The following is a 26,930-nucleotide window of genomic DNA, read 5'->3' as shown; positions in this document are numbered from 1 at the left end:
TAGGATAAAACACATTTATCCAGCATAATTTGTTAATAACAATTTTATAAACAAAATACGACCTGGAGAAGAAAATAACACATACAAAACTTTCTTAATTTTCTACACAGATTTACGTTAAGAATTTTCGATAATTTTTAAATTTTTATTAATTGGTTTAAACAATTATTGTTAAATAATTGTAAATTAACAAAAACAGGTACATTTTTTCAATTTTTTACTCAAAATGCATTTGTTTATGCTTGGGATAAAACATCCTATACTCAGCATAATTTGTTTATTTTTAATTTGTTTAAACAATTGGAAATTAAAAACATAAAACAGGTCTATCTTTTTTTCAATTTTCTTATGAATCCAATTGTTACTTTTTAAATAAAACGTCTGGTTTCTTCATGGGACTTAATGGGTATCCTTTCTTAAAAAAGACATGGAATGGAAAGGTCGAATGTATCGAAAAGTATCGAAGTAAAGAATGGGCAATGAGAATGTAAAATCTTAATAGAAGGGTGTTTTTAAAATTGTTTGTACATGTGAAGGTGGCGCTGCAGTCGTATGTTATTTAAAAAGAGCGCGAATATATAAATTTTATTTTTGTTAAGAGAAAGTACTCATAATAAATCTTATTTTGCATTGTCAAAAAAAACGTCAACATTTCAAATATAAATAAGCAAATTATTAACTGAAAAAATTTGAATATTATTATTAATGAAATAATGGACTTGGACAATGGACATATAAAAAATTAAAAACTAGCACCGTAGACGGCCGCTTGCGGCCGTCGGAGGAGCTAGTTAAATTAAATTTTATATTTGTTACAATTCTATATTAAAACTTTAGTTCTAAATTTTACTTGGTAAACTTTTATTTCACTAATTGTTTGGACATTTGCAAAAACTTTTACTTGGCGGATCTTTTTACATCAAAGATGTTTTTATTGGGATCAAAATACTTTTTGCATCATTAATAAAATTTTAGGGTATTTATGAAACTGTTTAGTACTTCAGGCTCTACGTTTGTCTAAATGTCAAAGAATCCAATTTTGTTTAGAAAAAATTCAAATATTTCAAAAAATACTTAATGTATTGGAATTTCCTAGAACATATATCGGGATTTTAACCCAATTTATTAAATTCTAGAGTATTCAACAGCATGTGATTGTTAGGCTCTCAATGGTAATTTTTCCAACCACTTTTCTCTTCAAATATTTATAAATTGAGCTGAAATTTTGTACAAAAGTCTAAAATACAATAAAGAAGGTCAGTGATGTGCAAAAGTATTACTATTTTTAAAATCAATTATTACAAATTACTTTAAAATTATCAGTTGTCACGGTCACTTCTAATCAATTTCTCGTCTTTACCGATTTCAAAGTGTTTTATTATAATTTATTTTTTAATTATTAAAACTTTTGCACATTACTGCCCTTCTTTATTATATTTTTGACTTTCTTACAAAATTTTCAGCTCAATTTATTAAATATTTAAAGAGAAATGTGGTCAAAAAAATTACCATTGAATGTCTAACAGTCACATGCTGTTAGCAAATCCGTTAAGGAGTTTAGTCTATACGTTTGTCTAACTGTCAAAAAATCCAATTATTTCAAAAAATATTTAATGTATTGAAATTTCCTGAAATATATTATCGAGATTTTAAACCAATTAATAATATTCCAAAATATTTTGCAAATCCGTTTAGAAATTTAGTTTTCTTTGCTTTAATTCCATAAGATTTTAACCCAATTAATAATAATATTCCAGACTATTTTACATATCCGTTTAGAAGTTTACACCGAAAAAAAATATTCTTGTTTTGAGAGGACAATCCCTCTTCTAAAATCCTCTTACAATTTATTCTTGAATTAAGAATATTACTCTTCATTGGAGACTATTCCTCTATAAGAAGAATTACTCTTAAGTGGAGAATAATCCTCTTAAAATAAGAGGACGTTTTTGAGCCATATACAAGAGGAAAATATGAATTGAAATAAGAGAAATCTTCTTAAGACAGAAATATTTTTTTCAGTGTAGGCTCTACATTTGTCAAAATTTTAAAAAATCGAATTGTTTTCGGAAAAATCTAAATATTTCAAAAAATACGAAATGTTTTAAAATTGCCTGAAATATATATCGAGATTTTAAACCAATTAATAATATTTCAAAATATTTACAAATCTGTTTAGAAGTTTAGTTTTCTTTGCTTCAGTTCTATAAAAGTATCCAAAATATTGAACAACCTTATCATAATTCTTTCTTTTATCATTCTTTATCCAACAAAAAAATTGAGCAAAATCAGTGAAGATTTACTCGAGTTATTCGATTTTATCGATAAACAGTTGATATTTATAAAAATAAATTTCTAATTCGTTAAAAAAATTTACAAAAAAAGTAAGAATCCGACAGTAGTCGGCCACTTAAGGCAATCTTTTTAATTAACAATGTTTTAAAAGTGCCTTTTCATATTCTTTTTCGAATTCTTTTATGTAATGTTGTTCCTTACGATCACACAAAACTATTAAAACAATCATGTTTATAAAAAATAAATTTTTATTCGTTAACAAAATTAGTAAATAAACAAGTAAGAATCTGACAGTGATCGGCCACTTAAAAAAGCTTTCAAAAACCGTACAAAATTTTTTTTCAATTACAAAAGCTTAGATTTGTTTATAATCACCTTAGAAATGATTATCAACAAACAAAATATTTTTATCTCATACGGTTTTATAGCTATTCAAAATTGAAAAGTGTCCGACTACTGTCTGGTTTACCCTATACACGGTTTTTAATTTTTACTTAGCGGCAATTCTCTTTCACGAATCTTGATATAATTTTCTAAATAGTTTTTTATTAGGGGAGAGTCTCCAGTTGTGAGACAGTCAATTTTTTTAACATGCAATATTAAAAAGCCGATTGGTTTATATAAAAACATTTCTTTTTATATGAGCCAAGTTTTTCGTGTACGCCGAAGCGGATATATAAACTGTTTTTGTTAAATACCAACACTGTGTGTGATAATCGACTAAAAAGCGTTTTTTCAATAAATGCAAAGTACTTTTTTTCCAAGTTAATTAATTAGAAAAGGTAAATGTAATGCATTTTCTTTTAGTGTTTTCCTTATATTTTGTGATGCAATATTGCATCACAAAATATAAGGAAAACACTTCTGGGTGTGAGACACAGCATATCACCAGTTGTGAGACGGTGTCAACACCCATCTGGGCAGCATAAAAAATACGACTTTGCAAGCATGTCAAGTGGAAAAAAGTCAATTGATTCAGAAGAAATCAATTTTAATGCTCTTGTTGAAGCTATTAAATTGTGTTTATTTGATAGTCATATTTTGGCGAATAAATATTATTATTTAGTATATAATAATATATATTATTAATACAGTACCGGCCAAAATTGTCAGTCCACCCATTTTTGAAGGAATGAAAAAAATTTTTTAACATAAAATTTATGAAAACTCAAATTTTTTTTGGTTTATATTTTGAAAGACGATAAAATTTTGAAAAGAATAAGACCTCACAGAAGTCATTTGGCAAATATTTTTTCAAGATATTCTTAAAAAATCGTCATTTTCAATGTTTTACAAAAATTTGAATAACTTTTAAAATAATGAACGCTTTTTAATAATCTTAGGCTTATTTTAAAGGTCATTTTCTACAGAATAAGAATTACTTATAGGCATTAAGGGCATTTGAACCTTGATGACGTTACACTTTGTGCAAAGCATGTGTGACGTCATCAAGGTTCAAATGCCCTTAACCTGTAATTTTTTTCTTGGAATAAGCATGACGTCAAAGTTGGACAAAAAAATTGGAAAAATTTGAAATAAATTTTTTGTACTAAAAACTATTCTAGAACATATATAAAACATGATATGGTGTAGATTCTTCAAGAAAATTTAATAAAAAAATATGTTTGAATTTCAAAAATTATTTTTCTTTTAATAATATTGTTTCAAATTTTTTGAATTTTTTTGTCCAACTTTGACGGCATGCTTATTCCAAGTAAAAAATTACAGGTTAATGCCCATAAGTAATTCTTATTCCGTAGAAAATGACCTTTAAAATAAGCCTAAGATTATTAAAAAGCGTTCATTATTTTAGAAGTTATTCAAATTTTTGTGAAACATTGAAAATGACGATTTTTAAGAATATCTTCTACAAATTTTGGCCAAATGACTTCTGTAAGATCTTATTCTCTTCAAAATTTGATCGTCTTTTAAAATGGTCAAAATTTCCAAAAAGTGACGTTTAACCCTTATTATTTTCAAAAATACTCAAAAAATATAAAATTTTGGGAAGTATTTTTTTTTAATCCAATTTTAGTTGTGATACCGATACAATTTTCCAAAGTTCTTGAAATCGCTTGAAATCTGTTACTTGAGGATTTTCGAGGTCGCTGATTACGAATCTGAAGTCAGATTTTAAAAATTCAAAATGGCGAATCCAATATGGCGGACAATAAAATTAAAAATGCATAGTATTCGCTTGAAATTTGATACTCGGGTGTTTTCGGGGTCGCTGATTTCGAACCTGAAATTAGATTTAAAAAATTTATAATGGCGGATCCAGTATGGCAGACTAAAAAATTAAAAATGCATCGCCTTCGTTTAAAATTTGTAACTTGGGGGTTTTCGGGGTCGCTGATTACGAATCTGAAGTCAGATTTAAAAAATTCAAAATGTCGGATCCAATATGGCGGACGACAATATTAAAACTTCATGTATTGGCTTTAAATTTGTTACTCGGAGGTTTTCGGAGTCGCTGATTACGAATTTGAAGTCAGATTTAAAAAATTCAAATTGGCAGATTCAATATGGCGGACCACAAAATTAAAAATGCATCGTATTAACTGCTCATGCCCTGTTAAATATTCTAACATACGATAACGTCTTTGTAGCCAATAGGATAAAGTTTTAATTTTATCATCCAGCTATATTGAATCCGTCATTTTGAATTTTTAAAATCTGATTTCAGATTCGTAATCAGCGACCCCGAAAACCCCCAAGTAACAAATTTGAAGCGAATACTATGCATTTTTAATTTTATTGTCCGCCATATTGTATCCACCATTTTGAATTTTTTAAATCTGACTTCAGATTCGTAATCAGTCACTTTTTTTGACCATGCCATTCGAAAAAGCGACCCTAAAAACGTAGGGATATGTCCTTGTAGAATTTTAAATAATTTTGTTCTTTCAATATTATGAGCTTGAAACTGAAGTTAAAAATCAGCACATTTGGGCGTTAAAGGGTTAATACAAATTGAGATTTATTTGAATCTAACACTGCTTTGTTTTGATGCAAATAAATTGAGTATTTGGACTATATTTAAAGCAATTAAAAGTATATTAGTCTGAATTAACATAATAAATTATGAAGAATAATTGCATATTTGATACAAATAAGTATTTAGTTATTTTAAAAACAATATTTTATTGATGTAAATAAATATTATTTGAATTAAAAACCATGCATTATTGAATCAAGTAATTTTCCTATAACTGATTTAAAGTAATATTTATTAGATCCAATTATTTGACTCAAATAACTCGAATTTGCTACAAATAACTATATATTTGATACTATAAATTAAAATATTTATATCCAGTAAATATTTACTTAGCACAAATAAATAAAAACAAAGAAATAAGTAAAAACAAATAAGTTTAATTACAACCGAACGAGCGTTAGCGAGTGAGGTATATGTAGCTAGTAAGTAATAATTAATCAGGTTTTAAGCAAAAAAAACTTAAATTTTGAATTTAAAATCATTCAAAAATTGAAGCTTTTTTTGGAAAATATAAAAAAATTTGAAATCTACATAATTTTAATAATAAATAATAAATAAAATTCAAAATTAATATTTTCTGATCAATATTTTATATTGCAAAAAAGACGATATAGATGGATTTTTTAATATTCCTTTTCAAACAAGAAATGGAACCTGAGTGTTAAAGGGTTAGACGGAGGGGAAAAACATTGCAAATACCTCAAATAATCATAGAAAGTGAAAATGGAATATGCGTTAAAAAAGAGAAATTTCTAATTTGAATGTAACTTAATGATTTTCCACCCTAGGGTTTTTGGCGCAACTGACGAGAAATCACTGAGATTATAGCACTATGAAAAATGTGTAAGTGCACATAAGGTTTGACTGATACTTTTCCATTTCCCCGCGGCACACCTACAGCATACTGACAAGTCGAGTCGATAGCAAACGTGAGAAATCGTAATTTCTTATTCAATCTACAATTTAATTTTCCAATTGCTCATACGATTCACACAATAAAGAATTTCCCAGGATTATGATCTATTTTGCACTAATATTTATTACCTTAATACACACATTTCCTACCTCAAATAATAACACAGATGATTTATTATTAATTTTCCCTTTCTTTCGAAATAGACAAATCGAAAATTCAACTATAATAAATACAATTCCATTGAAATAACTTCTTTTCAAATTGTGAAGAATTAAAAATTATATCATTTTTAAAATCTCAAATTATCAATTTGATAAATTGATAAATTTTATCTTTAAATTTTATATTTCACCACCGCACGTAATAAATTTTGCAAACATAAACTCGTGAGATAAGAGAAAAAATATTTTTCGCCATTTGAAGATTTTTACTACACTTTCCCTCAACATTTTGAAGTTAGATAAATAAAATGAAGAAAAAAAATTATCAAATATTCCACGACAGAGAAAATATCAACAACAAAATAATGAAGTTGTATTTTCACTTTGACTTTAAGTCTTTCGAACGGGAAAGAGATGCGCCTCTACGCAGGAGACTGTAATTATTATTACTTCTTTTTTTCCTTAATTTATATACGTTTTTCAGATACTTTTCTCTCTCGACGAGCAAAATCCACACAAGATGACTGTCAAAGTTTACACACATGAGACATAAATTATATTTAAAAATAATTTCAACTAGAAAATGAGATTTTAAAGTAGAAATTAATAATATTAGAAGGAAACATAAATTTTAATATTAAATTAATAATAAATTATTAATAAGAAATAATTAAGAATTGCATTGCAGTTTGAAATTAGATTGTTTAATAAAATGTAAGTAAATCAATTAATATAAATAAAACATTCTAATTGAAGTATTCCTTTAATGAAAAGATTTTTATAGTTTTAAAAATGAATTTAAATTCAAAAACAACAAAAATAGTAAGTCAAATTTAAATTCGAGATAAATTTAAACGAGAGAGAATTTCGCCAATAATGATAATTTTTGTGAGAGAGAAGTGATTTAAAAAAAATGAAAATTCTAAGAAGATCTCGAGTAATAAAGAAGAAAGTAATTGTTTATTTGCATATTTTTCGTTTCACTTGGACCGGATTATCGATATACTTGAATACATGCGAAAGAAGAAAGTTGTTCGCAGTAAAAGTGCCTAAGGGCGTCTCTTGTTCTCTCCAAATTTGAATTTCATTATTTTTCACTATAACACGTGTGTGATATGTCGATTGTATTTAAAATAGTAGAAGAAAAAAATTAACATAAATCTTATTAGAATTTATTTCCAAATGACAATTGCGTATACAAAGATCAATATTAATATTTAATCTCATTTCTTCCATAAAGAGAAAAATTTAGCAACTTTTTTTTGCGCTTTCTACAGGAAACAATGTTCAAATTTTAATTCTAAATTAATCATTTAAATTTTGAATTAATAATAATTAAAATAGCAGAAAAACAGAAAAATTTGTCAAACTAATTACATATCTAATAATTAATAGAAATATATAATTAAAGAAATATGATTTTGCAAAATTGTTCAATTACCCACTCATTTCTTGCGATTACTAATTAGACCATGGTATTAGTCATTTATAATTTTATTTTTACAATTACAGTACGCGGGATAAAATTTATTGAGAAATGAAAAGGAAATTTAGTTTATTGTACATTGTAATGTAATTAAAATTCTATTAACCTAGTTTTGTTATCTGCAACTATAAAAAAAATATTCTTGCAAACTAAGAAGTTGAATTAACGAAATTAAAAAAGAATAGATTAATGCCAGCAAATATTGACATTGAAAAGCATAATGTTAATCAGAATATGATAATTTTCTCATCGCACTTGACCGCATCGAATCCAATTTATTCAAATGGGCAATTACTTTCATTTTATCATGACAACTTTGCTTTATTTACAAAATCAACACACGATAATCAACAACTCCGTTTATGGCAAAAGCACTAATTTACTAGAAATAGTATATTATTCTGAAAAATTAAGATTTCAAAGAATTTTTTTCTCTTTTTTTTAAATTAAAGTCTTTAAAAAATTGAGGATATTCCCCAAATCGGTATAAATTCGGGGTTTCTTTAGACGAAGAATTCTTTAATTTAACACAAATTTTACCAGAATATTATCCGAAAAATGTCAAAATAATCACGCACTAACACTTTAACACGTTTTTTTATTTATAATTACCAACACCTTAAGCGACCAAAATTAATATTGTAAAAGCGGAGAAAAGAAGGCATCTTTTGAAAATTCGGAAAAGAAAAACATTCTGTTTTCCTGATAGAGAAAACCTTATTTGTTATTTAAAATATTATATTCTTCCCTTGATATTAATTTTTCTTATTAACATTTAAACTTCTAATTTTAACTGTTATTAATTTTATCAGTCACTAAATTAAATAAATTCTAATAAAATATATTTAGAGCTTATTTATTTTAATTACTTATTAAGAAATTAATTATTTAAATTTTAGCAATGGAATTTATTGTTAAAATAAATATGAAAATTATTAATAAATAATAATATAGATTTTGTTGAGGAAAAAAAAAGTTTGGTGAAAGAAAATCGAAAAGAAATCGAGAATAGAAAATACGGAAGAAGGAAGAGGGAAAGTAAAATTAAAATACGAAAGCAATTATTTAAGTAAAAAAGATGATTTCAGAACTCACCAAGAGCATGATGCTGTCTGTGCTCTCTCCACAGAGAATAACTGCTTTTACCAAAGAAGATGATCTGGTATGAGGTAGCAGAAAGCAAGAGGTGGGATCGTCCAAATAATGAAGGTGGTAAGGTAAATGGCATAATACTTCGTACTTTCGTTCATCAGAATTCTGTTAATGGGACCATCTTCTTTCTTCCACCTTAAAAAAAGAAATCATACGAATCCACAATAGATACATTTTTTCATAAAATGTAAATCATATCTAATTTAATTCCAAAATTTGCAATTTTTATCTTCAATTATATCATATAATTGAGAAAATTTATTAAGGGGTTATACCTAGTCACGATTTTCAAAAAATCAATTTTTTTGCAGTTTATATATATATATATATATATATATATATATATATATATATATATATATATATATATATATATATATATATATATATTTGACTGTTGTGACAAAATTTTTTATTAAGATTCGAGGAATATTTATCAAGTTACAGACCAAATTAGCAAGGCGGCGCAGTGCCGTTTGTGAAACTTTAAACTCGTTTTTTCTCAAAGGGACCGTCCATAAATTACGTAACACGTTTTTAGTGAAATTTTGAACCCCCCCTCCCCCTATGTAACAAGTTGTAACAAAATCGTTTTACACCCCCCACCCTCCTTATCAATGTTACGTAATTTTTAAAAATATTTTTTTACTAACGTTTTTCGAAACAAATTTGTTTATTACTGTTTTTTTAGTATTTATATCGTACAATAGCAATACAAAATTAAGTTAAATATAAAAAACATTTAGAGGAATAATTTTATTAATCATACTGAACAACCAAAAATATAACATTGATTTTTTAACAATAAAAATTGTATATTATTCCCAAGAATCGGTTCGCGAAATGATTCGATTTTTACTTATATTGAAGTGGCGGCAAGGGACAGCTTTTCAAAAATTTATCCATTATAAAGAGATTAAGTTCCTTATAAATATTACGTAACAATGATGATTGACCCCCCCCTCCCATGTAACATATGATAACATTTTCTCGAACCCCCCCTCCCCCCTAAACGTGTTACGTAATTTATGGACAGCCCCAAAACTACGTTTTTTAAGTCGGTGTACACGATATCTCAAAAACCGCTAGACCGATTTGGCTCAAATTTTCAAAAAATCTCAACAACTACATTTTGCTGTCCTTAATCGAAGAATTTTTAAATGAAATTAAAATTATTAATTTAAATCAACAATTTAAGACGATTTCTTTTTCATGAAAATAAAATTTTTTTTAAGAAGCTGCTATTTTGTGAAAAAGTGATATTTGTTTAATTCCTTCGATCAAGGACAGCATTTTCTCATTAACTAACAGAATCTATTTTACTTTTTGATTTCTGATGATTCGGTCAAAAGTTATTTTGGTCACTGCGAAAGCGAAACACTTTTTTTTGAGGACCTTTAGGAAATGGGTAATAAATGATACAAAAATTAATATTTTTATAAATAAAACATTATTTAAATACAATAAAAGATGTGTAATAATATACAAAAACACTCATTTTAAAAAATAAACATACCTTTGAAAAAAAAATTATTTTTGCAAAAAAAAGACAAATTTTCCTTCTCAATAAATTTGCTCTTTGTAACCAAAAACAATAATTTGTCAATTTGGGTTAAAAATATATTTTTCTATCAACGGAATAAAAAAGTAAAACGTTAGGAAAATTTATAATAATTATTAAATAAATACTGAACTATTCACTAAACTATTTATTAAATATGCAAATATTGTCAATTCGGGGTAAGAATATATTTTTCTATATATTAATAAAAAGGTAAAACATTTGGAAAATCTATAGTAATTATTAAATAAATATTGAACTATTAACTAAACTACTTATTAAATATGCAAAGTAGACATTTAATAAAGTAAAATAAAACTATTTACCTAGTGGTCAATGAGGAAACTTCTTGCCTATAATGAAAATAAATGTATTGTATAACTGCAAAACAAAAAAAAAACTTGGACATCTTGATTAAACAGTTCTATACACGAAAGAGAGGAAAAAGAAGTACTGAAAATAAAAACGATTTTTTCGAAAGATTACATATCTGCACCAATTATACCATTTTTTGTCTATAAAAGACAAAAAAATGCAGATGAAAGCATAAATCAATTAATAAATTGAAAGTTACGTACCTTAAATAGAATTATATATTTTTGTTTCACAGGCAACTCTTTTAATTATATATTCCCTTCGTTGCTTTCGATTTCACACACTAGTAACACACATTCTTTGCGTAAAAAAAAGACGTCAAACGATTTTTCACGGCTATGTCACCAATATAAAAGTAATATTTAATTATAGTAAATAAAAAGATTTACTAATAGAATTAGTAAATAGAAGAATTTACTCATAGATTTAGACAATTATTTACTCTTTTCTTTCAATTGTTAAGTATATTATAAAAAAAAGTATCCGCGTGAATATACACTTATTTTGAGGTTATAGGAATGCGTTATTAATTGTTTATAATTTCTAACCAGTAAAAACGATTAATTATGAATATTTACCTCAAATACCTTTTGTATAATAAATGTATAGGTGAAAATAAGAAATATAACCCTGAAATCCTTGATACTTGAGTCGTTTCGATCGTTTCTTTTACTACTGTAACTCCTTCGACCTTTGTTGTCCTCAATTTTTCCTTGCGTATATATATATATATATATATACTCTCTAAATCTGAATATGTGAAAATTCACATATTTGTACGTTATAAGTCGTCTTCTCGATCAATAAGTGCATATACACTTATAATAAGTGAAATTTCACTCAGAATAAGTGAAAAATTCACTTATTTATAAGTGTATATGCACTTATTGATCGAGAGGACGACTTATAACGTACAATAAGTGAAATTTCACATATTCAGATTTAGAGAGTATATATATATATATATATTTAATTATATATCGAAAAGAAGTAAAAGAACAAGTACCGTTTACGTGAAAATCTGCCCCAGATGACCTGCTAACAAAGAATTTTGTTAATATTCCATTCTCTTGTAAGCACATTTAATTACATTTCCGCTACTTTTCCGTTCAATCGGAAATAAAAGTCCGCATACACGCAGAAAAAATACGTTTGGCAAAGGTGACCTTGTGTCCGCAAACAGGCGATGAAATGATCAATTTTTATCAAGTATTTGATAAAAATATACTCACCTTTTTCTGAATTACTGAAAGCAAACAATCTCACTACACACGGAAATGTAAAATCAATAGAATACACTTCATTTTAGGGATTCATTTTTTAATTTCATATCTCAAATTACTAAAATTTACGTTAACGGATTTTCCAGAAGAAACCGGAAGTTTGCAAAAATCAAATGAAAAATTCCTTGATTTTCATTGGTCACTGAAATTGCACGTAATTAGGCCCTTGTCGGCTATGAACTAAATAGATAGAATAGAGAAGTACCAAATATTAATATTAGTTAATTATTTACTTGATTTTCAGCTTTTCAGTCAAATTTTATGCGCACCATTGAATTAATTTTGAGAAAAAATACTCTTATTTTATTCGATTGAAAAACGGATATTTTTTGTATATTGGCGCACTTTAGTTTCTGCTATTAGTGCACATGCGCAATATCCAAATCAAACATAACCTCACTTTAAAAACGTGTTGCACGTGGATTTATTTTGTATATTTATTTAGGAATGTTTAATTCCTTTAATTAATTATTCACGGATTATTAGTACTAAAAAATTTTACTAAAATCGGTTTCTTTGATTTTTCAAGGTAAATATTGATATTTATTTGTTATTTCCTATAATAATATGTTTATTGTTTGACATTTAAGATTAATAAACAGTTTGTACAGTTAGAATTTTTCTAAATTATTTGCAAATTAAAATAGTACAAATAAATTATATGGAAATTATGAATTTGGTATTTTCTTTGTTAAAACTTAAAAGGGAGAAAAAACTGAAAGAATATTGTTATTATACTGTATATTACGTTTTATAACCTAACTTGTTACTATAATACGACTGATTTCTTTTTTATTTCGATCTATAAATGTTTAAATAAATAATAAATTTCATTACAGATGACTCAGAAGGATTTTCCCCGTGGTGGAAAGAAACCCTTAGTTGCACCCTCGACAAAATCTGTACGTATTATTTTTCTTCTAAAATTCTGAACTTGACGAAGTTCTAATGAACTCAATTGCCATAATTTAGTTTGTTTTATTGATTTAATTTATTTTCTTTCTACTTTATCCATTTTAGAGATGTATTTTTTATTTGATTTTATTTATTTATTTATTTGTAAATACAAATTGAGTCAAATGACTCAACGATTTTATTGACAACTAACACGAAATTTTAATTAATTTTTAGATATTATTCGAGAAGAATAATCTGATAAAGGCGAGGAAAATTAAAACGAAAAGAACCTCAAAGAAGAGTAACGATGAGGAGACACTTATTGCATCCAGGGCACAATCGTTAACGTTTTCAAATATATGCGAGGGAATGGTGATATTAGGAAGAGTACACTTAGTCAGGGATTACGATTTAATTATATCTCTACCAGGACGTTTAACTGGACGTGTAAAAGTCACCGATATCAGTGAATCCTACACAAATCTATTGCAAAACGTAGTCAAATCGGAAGGCGATTCTCTATCAGAATTTAGGACCCTGGCGGAATTATTCAGTCCAGGAGACAATGTGATCACTTACGTTAAAGCTCTCGGCGAAGAAAATTGGCGAATTTCTTTATCCTTGGAACCGAATTTAATTAATCAGAATCTAAGTTCCAGTTCAATCACCAATAAATCGAAAATTATTTGCTCAATAAGCAGCGTTGAGGATCATGGTTATGTTCTTGATACTGGAATTCCAAATTGTCGTGGATTTTTATCGAAAACGGACATTGAGGATCGTCATAATTCTATTTACTGTGAGTAAATTAATTAATAATTAAAATTAAGTATTGATAAAAAAATGTCATTTAAATATGATCCTAAAGTTCTGAACGTTCAAATGAACGAAATTTATTTATTTTCTTCTTTAATTTAAATATTTATTACAATAATTTTTTGTCGATATAAAATAAATGAATTATAAAGTTTCTAAGTGTAAAATTTAAATTTTTATTGCAAACAATAAATTATAAAAACATTTCTAATAAAAAGTGTTTCGTTCATTTGAACGTTCAAAACTTGTGGATCATATTTAAGTAAAGTTAAATTTGTTTTCAAGTAATTTAAATTATTTCCAAATTATTGTTAATGTACTTAATTGAATTTTAATTCTAGTTCCGGGAAAACAAATAATGTGCGCCGTGAAGAATGCAAAAAGTTCCGACAATTCATCGATAATAACTCTCACAACGAAGGATAAATATTTACAAACAGTAATGGAACATATAAAATATCTCGATAGTTTATTGCCTGGAATGCAAATGACTCTAAGCATAACAAAAATTCTTCCAAATGGACTACAAGTTTCCTATAATGGTGACAAAATTGGTTATATCAATCAAATCCACTTACCGAAAACTCTCTCCAATTATACTCCAGGTTTAGAGGTCGATGGAACATTATTGTACATTATTCCAACAGTTAAATTTGCATTTTTTACTCTACTGAAGCAAATTCCAGAAAAAGCGCATATAATAAAAGGCGAAATTATCAATGGACGTGTTTCATATCAAGAATCAAGTGGAATTATTCTCAAATTGGGAAAAGATCTCAAAGGCCTGATACCATATAAAAGAACCCATGTTCATTCGAATAAAATTAAAGAAACTTTTCTACCAGAATCGGATCATAAATGTCGAGTACTCACCTACGATCTTATGGATCGTGTTTATATTTGTTCGACAGAGAAGAATATTTTGGAAGCAAGTCATTTTTCGATTGAAAGTTTCGTTCATGGCGAAAAAGTCGATGTTATCGTCGATGAAATAAATCGTGAAACTGGATTTGTTAAGGTCTCCAGTGATAGAATTGTGGGAACAATTCCTCCTTATCATACATCGGATAGTGAAAAATTAAGTTCAAAATTGAAAGTCGGCGATAAAGTGAAAGCTAAGGTTTTGAGTAATGTCAATAAAAAATTGACATTTACAATGAAACCTCTTCTAATCAATAGTAATTTGCCAATTTTTGATGATATTCACCAAGCTGAGGTTGGATGTCAATATCAAGGGACAGTGCGTCAAATTACAGAGAGGGGAATTTTGGTAAAATTCTTCGGCGAGTTGGCCGGATGGGTTCCTCTATCTTTTCTTGAACCGCAATTAATTTCGAGAAAATGGAATCATTTTGTAGGCGAAGTGGTAACAGTAACAATTAAGAACATCGATCTTGTGAATAATCGACTAACTTTGAAAATCGTTAAGGAAATTAAGAAAAAAATGTCCTTTAAAGTCGGCGAAAGTGTAAACGGTGCGGTCCTCAATTCATCGACAGAGGGAATACAGGTAAAAATTACGAAAGACGATTCGGAAGCAATTGGATTTATACCTTCAGGACACATTGCACCATGTCCCGAACTGGGAAATTTACTCGCTTCAAAATCAATTCCAGGGGATAAAATTTCTGCCCTTGTTTTTTCAACCGCTCCCGCATTACTTTTGAGTGTATCCTTCGTTCCCCAAGCGGGTATTTCATTCAAAAATTTAAAACCGAATTCGACAATTCTCTGCTCGGTGAAAAATGTCACAAATGATGTTTGTCGGGTAACATTACCCATTGACAACTTTTTTGGCAAAGCTGAAGTGAAGAAGAATTTTTTCGACAGTGGAATTCGGGAGAATCAAATTCTTTTCAGTAAAGTTCTGTCAATTGATAAGGAGGCGAAAAAAGTGAGTGTATCGACACGTCTTCATGATTTATGGAAAGTATCAACGGAAACAATGTCAGCTATCGATACACTCGGTATTTATTTATTAAAAACGAAGGAATTATCCGAGAAGGATTATTTCAAAACACGGCCCATATCGTCGGTGAAACTAGGACAAAAAGTCGATGGAACTGTCGAAACAATTACCGAGCATGGTTTAGTGTTAAAATTAAAGAAAAATCTAAAGGCAACCGTTCGTAGGGAACATTATCAAGGCGGGGTGAAAATTGGCGATAAGGTTAAAGGAGTCGTACTCTGGATCAATTTCATCTATGAACTGTTGGAAGTTACATTGTTACCACACCTTGTCTCGTCGATCAGTGTAAATCAAACTCGATTTCAAAAATTACCACTCGAAACAAAATTACGTGGTACAATTATTCTTATAACAAATTGGTTTCTTATTGTTCTTGTCAAAGGAGAATATAAAGGAGGATTTGTTGTCATGCCTACGAGATTACATTTGAATGATTTGAATCCGGATTTATCGACCTACAAGATCGGTCAAAAGGTACGATGCTTTGTCGTACTGAACAGCTGTAATTCGTTAAATATCTGCCTACCGAAATCAGTCTTCGAGGCGAAAAAATGCTCCATTAATAAACATGTTTTCGAAAGGTTACTCCCGATCAAAGACGATTCGAAACAGAAAGATCAACAAGTTTCGAAAAAGAGAAAAATATCACTCTCGATCGATTCGAAGGAGAAAGACGAGGAGGAAAAGAAGGTAAAACGAAAAATAGATGGATCGACACTAGGGCAAGAGGTTTCTCAGAAGAAACGAAAGAAGCAAGAAGTAAAGAAAGAAGAAGAAGAAGAAGAACAAATTTTGATGCAAGTTGAAGAAAATACCGAACTAACACTCCCCGAATGTGGATTTTATTGGGACAAAATGCCAAGTTTGACGAATCAAAAAGAAGAAACCTCGAGTGAAAGTGAAAACGATGGGGAAATTCAGGAGCAATTGAAGCAAAAGAAGAAGAAACTCACAGCCGCCGAGCGTAGAGAACAGGAACGAGAAAAAGAGAGGGAAATTCGTGAACGAGAAGAAGCATTGGCGGCCACTGATCATATGCCAAAATCTGTTGATCAATTTGATAGACTAGTGCTCGGTAGTCCAGATAGTTCTTTAATTTGGTTGCAGTACATGGCCTATCATTTGCAAGCAACTGAAGTCGAGAAGGCACGAGCCGTTGCTAAACGTGCCGTGAAGACGATAAATTTCCGCGAAGAGGACGAGAGACTAAATGTATGGCAAGCTTGGCTGAATCTAGAGATTAAATTTGGCAATACAGAATCATTGAATGACGTTCTTCATGAAGCTGTCCGCGTGAATGATGCGGCGAAAATTTATTCTCACATGCTCACTGCCTATTGTGAGGCCGGCAAGCAAATTGAAATGGAAAAAATCGTTAATATGATTGTGAAAAAATTCAAGGATCAACCGGAAATGTGGATCAAGTGCGGAGCTGTTCTACTCAAAGTTGGATTGAAAGATAAATCACGATACATTATGCAAAGAGCTATTCAATCTCTACCTGCATCCGAGCGTAAGCTAATCTTTTATTCAAAATATTTCCAAATATTCCTTCCAATCAGGGCTCGAACTAGGTCCGTAAATTCCGTAAAAGTCCGCAAATTTGCTTCAAGTCCGTAAAAGTCAGTTTTTTTAAAAAAAGATCTATAATTTGATTGAAAAAGGACAAAAAGTTGGTCAATTATTTTCAAAGTAATAAAATTCTTCGCAGAAATTCAATTACGATCAAAAATGAAAAAAAAATTCTCGACAAAATTGAAATTATCTTTATAAATAATAAAATTCTTCTCCAAAATTCAATTATTTCGAAAAAATTGTAATAAAATTCTACTCAAACATTTAATTATTTTCATAAATAATAAAAATTTCACAGGAATTCAATTATCTTTAATCAAATTTTAATCAAATTTCTCGAAAAATGTAATTATTCTTAAAAATTTTTATAAATTCGTCAAAAGAATTCAATTATTTAAAAATTTGGTATTTAAAATTTTTTATAACGATTAAATTTTAATAAGTAATCAATTATTAAGTAAAATATTTATTTTTATATTTAAATAATTTAATTCTCGTAGAATTTTCTAATGAAAATTGGTTTAAAAATCAATTTCAGTTAAAATTTTAGATAATAATTGCATTATTATAGCGTGAATTTTTAGAAATAATTGAATTTTGAAAAGGTTTCAAATTAAAATCTTTGAAAATCTGAATTTTTATACTTTTAACTAACAATTCTGTATATTATTTAATATTTTTGAGAAAGTTTAATTGCAGATTTTATTTTTTTTTGACATTATTATTTTTAATTTTTTATTTTTATATTAGATTATATTAGATTTATTCTTCATTGTACACTTTTTACAGTTTTTACAATTTATGTTCCCCGCATAACTAGTTTGTTACTTTTATATATTTAATTAAAGAATTTATGAATAATTGAAATTTTGTAAAATTGAATTGTAAACAAATTAATTTGAAAATTCTTAAAGAACTTTTTCAAAAATTATTAAAAATTATGCATTTATAGAAGAATTTTAGATAAAACCACAAAAAAAATTTAATTTTGGAAAAGTTACAAATTATTGCAGAAATTCAATTATTTTCAAGAGTAATAAAATTCTTAAAAGGAAATTTAATTGTGTTCAAAAATAATAAATTCTATATGAAAATTGAATTTTAAGAAATATTCAATTAATTATCTACTCTTGTATTTAAATAATTGAATTCTAGTAGAATTTTCTAATAAAAATTGATTTGAAAATGAATTTCAGTTCAAATTTTAGATAATAATTTAATATTAAAAGCAATATAGCATGCATTTTTAGAAATAATTGAATTTTTAGGGATTCAATTATTTTCATAAATAATAAAACTCATAGTAGAATTTCAAATATTTGTAATACAATTTTAGTCAAATTTTTTGAAAAATGTTATTCTTAAAAATTTTATTACAATTCTTCCAAAGAATTGAATTATTTAAAAATTTATTGATAAAATTCTTTATGAGAATTGAATTTTAAGAAACATAAAATTATTAAATAAATTGTTAAATTTATAGATAGTGATTGAAATTTTATAAAATTGAATTGTAAACAAATGAATTTGAAAATTCTTAAAGATCTTTTTAAGAAAATTATTATAGGTACATAATGAATTTATAGAAGAAATTTAATTAAAAATACACTAAAAAAATTTTATTTTGGAGAAGTTACAAAATTATTGAAAAAATTTAATTATTTTCAAGATTAATAAAATTCTTAAAACGAAATTTGATTGTGTTCAAAAGTAATAAATTCTATATGAGAATTGAATTTTAAGAAATATTCAATTAATTATCTACTCTTGTATTTAAATAATTGAATTCTAGTAAAATTTTCTAATAAAAATTGATTTGAAAATGAATTTCAGTTAAAATTTTAGATAATAATTTAATATTAAAAGCTATATAGCATGCATTTTTAGAAATAATTGAATTTTGAAATTAATTTTTTTGAAAAAGTTTAATTGAATTTTTTTTTATTATTTGAACTTTTTATTTTCTAATATATCTATAGTTAATTGAAGAAGAATGTACGTATAATTGAAATTTCGTAAAATTGAATATTGTAAAGAAATGAATTTGAAAATTATCAAAAAACTTTTTCGAAAATTATTAAAAATAATTGATTTAAAGAAGAAGTTTAGTTAAAAATTCTTGAAAATAATAATTGAATTGAAATGATGAAAATAATTTTGAAGAAGTACAATATTCTTATAAAATAATGATTTTATCATTAGTCCATCTTTAATTATTATAAAACACGAAGAAATCGAACACTCCGAGATATCTTCTTGTTTTATAGTTATGAAAAATTTTAATTCATAGTTTTTAGTAAAATGTTTTCTTATTTGACTTGGACTGGTTATATTTTTGTCAGTAATTGGTCCGTAAAGTCCGTATTTTTAAATGCTTTCACTGGTTCGAGCTCTGATTCCAATATTTAAATTTTTTTTTAATTTTTCTTTTTTGTATTTTTGCAGATGTGAATTTGATTGTAAGATTCGCCAATATGGAGAATAGTCACGGCGATAAAGAGAGATCGCAAACGCTTTTTGAACAAATTTTGAATTCTTACCCGAAAAGAACTGATGTTTGGTCATGTTATGTGGATTCTTTGATTAAATCCGGAGATATTGAAATAGCGAGAAGAATTCTTGAGAGATCTGTTACGACACAAGTACTTCCACCTAGAAAAATGAAGGTTTTGTTTAAAAAGTACATTAATTTTGAAGAACAGCATGGAAATGAAAAGAATGTTCAAAATGTTCGAGATATGGCCAATGAATATGTAAAAGAACACAGTGGACAAGATGGATAAAAAAATACTATTTTTTTCTTATTCTTTGTACATATTTTTATGTAAACTCAACATTTATGTTATTACTTTCTATGTTTACTTAAAAATTGAACTCGTTTTAGTGGAAAAAATAAAACGATTTTTTTAAAAATCTTTTGGTACTTTTTTGACAAATATTTTCTGTGAATTTGAGTTTTGAAATTTTTTTCTGCTGATTTATTTATTATTTATTGGTCTATTTTTTACTCATGCTTATTTTGAATTTTAAATAATAAGATCAGTTTATTATTATTTATTTAAATAATTAATAATAAATAAATAATATGAAAAAGAAATAAACAATATTTTATTCATATTATCATGCCTACTTCTTGCCTTTCCGCTTTGAACGACGAATAAATCTTTATAAATAAGATCAGACTTTTGTCTGTACATTGCATAGAAATTGAAAATTCTTATTTAGTTTTTCTATTCAAGTAGTAAGAATTCCAAAAATGCCAATAAAAAAATTATGTATGTATGTATGTATGTATGTATGTATGTATGTATGTATGTATGTATGTATGTATGTATGTATGTCTGTGTGTATGTATGTATGTCTGTCCGCGATATTTTGTCCGGGATAAACACAAAGACTACTTGACCGATTAAAACGAAACTTTACAGTCTCTTAGGTATTGGTCTAACTTAAATTTCTAGCCATATCCGATTGAAAAATATTAAGCTGAACAAAAGTTATAGCTTTTTTCACAAATTTCAAAAAATTGAAAAAATGCAAATTTTTTCAATTTTTGTCAAATTGATGTGACACTTTTTGTAGCTACTTTTTAATATAAATACAACTAATTTTCACTATAAAAATAAAAAATATAAATAATTAATCCGAATTTTTAAGCCAAAATCATATTTTTGATTTTCGACCAAATTTTTAATTTGTTTTTTTCAATATTGTTTAATTTTTTATGAAGTTGGTATTGATATCGGTTGATGTTTTAAAATTTTAAATTACATTCATTACATTTATTTTATTAACAAGTTCAGAGTCATGAATTTGATGTCTATTACAAATTGTCTAAAATCAATTAACGTGAGTTTGCAAATAATTTGTGAATTGTTATTTTAATGTTTTAAGTTTGGAAATTTCATAGCATGTATTTTCATATTTCATTTAACGTAGAAAATAAAATATATGTATATGTTCAATATAAAGGGCACAGTAAAAGCATCAATAAAACTGAAATTTAACTTCAGCGGGTACGGTAACATATAAAGTCCTTAAAACGCCATTAGGGCAAATTGGGATTTATAAATCAAAATTTTCTTATTTTTGAATTCTAGAAATGTATTAAAAATGACTATAAAGATAAATAACAAATTCCTATTTATGAATTAAAATTTTGTTTCATTAATTTTAGAAATGTTTGGGGTATGTTGTTGCTTTCCAAAATTCTATCTGGGCATTAAGCAAAAACGGGTAAAATGTAAAATCCCATGTGGAAATTTTCAATAGGGATATGGAAAAATTATACCTACATGAAAAATAAAAATAGATTTTACATGGGATTTTTTCTTAAATAAATATAGGCTTTTTGGGTTTATTTAAGGTATAGTTATCACTCAAAATCGTGTCGCAATTTACCATATACGGTTTTACATGGGAATCCAAATGGTTTCCTTTATGAAAGTGGATCCCATGTAGATTCCCATGTAGGAATCGAATGTGTTATAGTTTCTACCAATGGGGATCCTCACAGCCAAACTTGACCAGTAGAGTGCAGCACTACTATAAGATTGTAAAGGCGCTCTCACAGCTAGTAGGCAGCATATAAATTTGAATTTACTGTCTCTTTCACTCTAATTGATTTTCTCTCTTACTCCAATTACTGCCTGCGCAGGCAGGCAGAGCTGTGAGAGCTCCATAACGCGCCGAGTCAGATTCACGCGGCAAAACTCTTAAAATTCAAACTGTTATAAGAATGATAATATTGTTCTTGAGTTTAGATTCTGAATTTATTTTCAAAGCGGAATCCTCGACGGTGATGGCTCGTTTCCGCAACAAAGAGCTTAGAAGCTCAACTCTCGCGGTGAAGTAAACTGTTAATTTATTGAATTATAATTGTAGGATTATGATAGGCAATTTTCGATTAAATTAAAGACTTCGAAGTTCGTTCTACATTAAGTTTATTTTACTTTTGAACACGAGTTAATACTTCGGAAGTAGAACAGTTTCTCTCTTCTCGTTTTCCTCCTAGACCCTACGGTCCCATCCTGGGGGCCTCCGCCCCCATCCCCGAGTGCCAGGAAGGAAGGCAGAAGTACGCCTCCTTCGCTCTAGTTGGTTAAAAAGAGGAAAAACCCAAAAAGGCGGAAAAGTAGGTGTCTCTGATTTTTTGCTAACTAGTCCATGCAGCAGGGATGACGAAACAAAAGCATCCCCTTTTTATTGCTCAGGCAAAAAAAAGGGTCTTGGGGTTTCATGGTAACCAGATGCGCGATTTACTCGAGTTTCTTTAAGAAGCAATAAAACCATAAATGTGAATTTCAAAAACGTGACAAATAAGTAAAACATGTACTTATTTTTAGTGTTATACTCAAATAATCCTAAAATATTTATTACGGGAAGGATTAAGTTTCGTCGCCTCCACTGCATGCTCTATTGTATTTGAGTTTATGATTTTTTCCACTTAAGATTTTACTGTGGGAAAGTATTTTGTCGATTTGCCCATGTTGCTTGCCAATATTCTAAATTATACGTAGAATTCGCAATAAATTAAATGTATTCATTATATTATTATATTAATTTGAATTAAACCGCGAATTTTAGTGCTGCCTCTATCGAGAGAGGAGCGTATCATACACATACGTCACAATCTTGCTATGGTGCTGCCATCTGAGATTAGCTTTACATATAATAATGATCCCCATACATTTAACCGAGTGTCTATCAACCGCGAAAGAAAACCGAGAAATAGCCGGAAATTTAATTCGACCAGGAAAAATCGGGAATTTTTTGCCAAACCGGGAATTTTCTTATCTAATTGAAAAATGGTTTATTATATTAATTCGTTTTTAAAAAATTGCTTTTTGCTTTAATTTTTATTGATGTAATATTTTTATTTGTCAAAATTTAAGCCCTACATTCAGCCTACAATATAGGTCTTATTTTAGATTTTAGTAGTCGTAACGTAGGGTATACTTGCGATACAATTAGTTCGAATTAGACTCTACATAACTCCAAAAGCTGGTGGAAAATTAGGATTAATTTTTAATACATTAATTGAAATACTACAAACGCATAAAGTACTACAAACTGACAAATACTGTTCTGTAAATCTGAATTAGTTGAAAATAGTATTTGATAGGAAAAGTCATTTACTGATTCAAACAGTAATATTGTTCTAATGAAGTAGTTATAATGTAACTAATTATTAGTTTTTCCCAATCAAATTAAATTCCCGATTGGTAGACACCTCTTCAAATATATTAGTAGAAACTAAAACCCGTCGAAGACAGGTACGACAGCTAGTAAATAATATAAAAAATGTAATAAATAATGAAAATCTATTTAATAATATAATAAATAGGGGAGAGTGGGGCAAACCGGCCATACTAACGGTTTTTTTACTCTTTTGACTAAACGAATCAACCGATTTCATTTTTCGATGGCTTGTTTGAAAGATCATTTAATTGCGCAACATTTTCCCAGAGACACCTATACTTTATCTTTTATTGTTTAGTTGCTGTGTTAACTTTAAAAAATGCAAACTGGCCGGTATGCCCCACCCCTAGGGTAAACCAGCTAGTTGGGTTTTTATCTATAATATTACATTTGTATAATCTACAATAACAACAAACATAAAGAATCATGTGAGCAATGGTTGTAATAATGTAAATAATAATACAGGATTGAATTTTAATTAAATAAATATTTTTTTTTAATAACAAAACAAAAATGTTTGAAATTATCAGGAAAACAATATTAAAGGGTCTAATTCTCATTGGAAGACAATTATTTTTCATTGAAAGTAAATGTTTTAATGAAAAAAACATTCTAATTAATAATAATTTTCTTGAAACTCTGATACAATGAAAATATCCTATGGCCGGTTTGCCCCACAGGCTCATTTTGAGAATAAATATTTGTTTAAAAAAAACGCTTTGCAAATACATCAAAGTTTTTGGTGGTAAATATTCCTGAGGTGTGTAGATTCCTTTTAAAACCTAAGACCTAATATTTGGAAATATTACACGATTTCCTCAGAATTTCCTTAAGAAAAAATTCGTAAAAGTGTAGAAAAAACTAAAAAAAAAATACTTTTGCTCCCAGCGTTGCACAAACAAAAGTAAAAAAATGCTACACATGGTTGTTTCAAATTTCTAAATAGCACTTTTGACAATTTCGCCATTTCGGAGATATTGACACCTGGCCTGTTCACCCCACTCTCCCCTCATCACAGTAATTAATAACTAATAATTTATAATAATAAATTAATTATTAAAAATTGATTATCTATTTAAATAAAAGAAGAATAAATATCTAAAGTTATACATTTAAATAAATAAAAATAAATTGACATTATTTAAAGTCCGAAATAAAATCCCTTTTATGTTATTTAATAATATAAATAATTATTATATAATAATAATATAATATATAAAAATATGTGGACGTCCACATGAAAAGGACCTATTTTGGCACTATTGGAGTCATCTATATGGGCGTATTCCTGGCAAAATTTGAAAAATTTTAAGTGGTCTTAGAACTTTTTTGGTCAAAAATTTGCTGAGTTACGGAATTTCAAAGTTTAGAACACCAAAAACCTCATTTCGAGAAAAACGGAATTAAAGATTGCGAAACCAACTAATTGTTGTATCTCTGGTTCTTCTTGGAAGTTATTCAGATAAGAATTGTTTCCAGTTCAGGGCACCTTGAAAATAAAAAACCAACAGGTTTTAAATTTTTAAAACCACCCCCCCCCCCCCTCTTAATTTTGAAAATACAAAAAATCGACAATATGGGCCCTTTTCTAAAAAGGACAGTTTTTCTATTGAAAAAACATTTTTTTACAAGACTAATGATTAGGTACAATTGTATAGTGTCATTTGAAGAAAAAGAATAGAAATTAAACTTATTTAAAAATTTTTAACAGTCTCTATTATGAAAAATTGACGCAATATCCAAATTTTTATTTCGACAATTACGAAAAAAAAAAACTCTAACATCAATATCTCTGGTTCTTCTGGGAAGTTATTCACCCGGTAAAGCGAGTGTATTGAAATCGATTGAAATGATTACAAGTATAGCTGAATTCTTGAAATCATTTTAATCCAAACGAATGACATTTTTGTCCATCAATAAATTTATTCCAATCACAGTAATCTATTTGAACACACTTAAATTCAGTTGAATTCCTGTTAACATTTCAAATCTGTTAAAATGACGAAAAATGATATCAATTTAATCCAGTTTAATGCTTTCTGGAAATTTTAAAAAGTGAAATCATTTGAATCCTTTCTTGAACATAAACATTTGTTAACATTTTAATTTTTTGGATTAAAATGGATTAAACTGATTACAAATTGCTATGAATTCTCAATCATTTTAATCCAAACCAATGTCGTTTTCGTCCTTTTTGTGATATCATTTTAATTCATTTTAATACACACCTTAAGATAAGAATTGTTTACAGTCCAGGGTACCTAAAAGATTAAAAATCAATAGGTTTAAAATTTTTAAAACCATCACCTCCATCTTAATTTTGAAAATACGAAAAATCGACAATATGGGCTCTTTTTTTTAAATGGACAGTTTTTCTATTAAAAACACATTTTTTTACAAGATTAATGATTTGGTACAATTGTATAGTGTCATTTGAAAAAAAAATAGATATTAAACTTATTTAAAATTTTTTGACAGTCTCTATTATGAAAAAATTGACGCAATATCCAAATTTTCATTTCGACAATTACGAAAAAAAGACTAACATCAATATCTCTGGTTCTTCTAGGAAGTTATTTAGATAAGAATTGTTTACAGCCCAGGACACCCTAAAGATGAAAAATCAAGAGGTTTTAAATTTTTCCACACCTCCATTTTTAAAATACGGATTACTTTTGAAAATGACCGACAAAATGGGCCTTTTTCATTTTTCTAAAGAACCAATGAAATCAAACAGTTAAATTATCGATAAATTAATGAAAACCGCATGATTCGACTTGTCAAAACATGTAGATTGATAATAAAAAATAAAAAAAAAATTAAGATTTTGCTCCAAAATTACTAAATTGCGATTATCTCGAAAACTAGAACCGAAAACATGGGCCCTTTTCATGTGGACGTCCACATATAATAATTATATAATATATTGTATCATATTATATATATATATATATATATATATATATATATATTATTATTATTATATTATATTTTTTATTATCAATCTACATGTTTTGACAAGTCGAATCATGCGGTTTTCATTAATTTATCGATAATTTAACTGTTTGATTTCATTGGTTCTTTAGACAAATGAAAAGGGCCCATTTTGTCGGTCATTTGCAAAAAAAAATCCGTATTTTAAAAATGGAGGTGTGGAAAAATTTAGAACCTCTTGACTTTTCATCTTTAAGGTGTCCTGGACTGTAAACAATTCTTATGTGAATAACTTCCCAGAAGAACTA

The 26,930-nt window shown here is 27.4% G+C and overlaps 3 protein-coding genes across 5 annotated transcripts in view; 2 read left to right on the top strand and 1 right to left on the bottom strand.

Moving 5' to 3' along the window:
- Nucleotides 1-9,059, bottom strand: part of LOC122502817 (transcription activator MSS11-like) — a 132,471-nt gene extending 123,412 nt beyond the window's left edge. The window contains exon 1 of the mRNA XM_043613079.1: nucleotides 8,955-9,059. Within this exon, the coding sequence (XP_043469014.1) occupies nucleotides 8,955-8,963 (9 nt within the window). The 5' untranslated portion in view covers nucleotides 8,964-9,059. The remainder of the gene's footprint in view (nucleotides 1-8,954) is intronic.
- Nucleotides 1-26,930, top strand: part of LOC122502819 (ras-related and estrogen-regulated growth inhibitor) — a 144,496-nt gene that overhangs the window by 95,320 nt on the left and 22,246 nt on the right. The window lies entirely within an intron of this gene.
- LOC122502816 (protein RRP5 homolog) lies at nucleotides 12,604-20,400 on the top strand. Its single transcript, XM_043613077.1, has 5 exons — nucleotides 12,604-12,759; nucleotides 13,070-13,132; nucleotides 13,362-13,926; nucleotides 14,285-17,425; nucleotides 19,933-20,400. The coding sequence occupies exons 2-5, from the start codon at nucleotides 13,070-13,072 to the stop codon at nucleotides 20,268-20,270; spliced, it is 4,107 nt and encodes a 1,368-aa protein (XP_043469012.1). The 5' UTR covers nucleotides 12,604-12,759; the 3' UTR covers nucleotides 20,271-20,400.

This window comes from Leptopilina heterotoma, unplaced genomic scaffold (assembly GCF_015476425.1).
Source record: "Leptopilina heterotoma isolate Lh14 unplaced genomic scaffold, ASM1547642v1 Lhet_239, whole genome shotgun sequence".
NCBI lineage: Eukaryota > Metazoa > Arthropoda > Insecta > Hymenoptera > Figitidae > Leptopilina > Leptopilina heterotoma.
This window is presented reverse-complemented; position numbering and strand designations above follow the sequence as displayed.

Bases quoted from the DNA above. Each gene is read 5' to 3' on its own strand.
- LOC122502816 (XM_043613077.1), top strand. From the start codon at position 13,070: ATGACTCAGAAGGATTTTCCCCGTGGTGGAAAGAAACCCTTAGTTGCA. The intron at 13,133-13,361 runs GTACGTATTATT...ATTAATTTTTAG, and splicing joins TTGCACCCTCGACAAAATCT to ATATTATTCGAGAAGAATAA. The intron at 13,927-14,284 runs GTGAGTAAATTA...TTTTAATTCTAG, and splicing joins TCGTCATAATTCTATTTACT to TTCCGGGAAAACAAATAATG.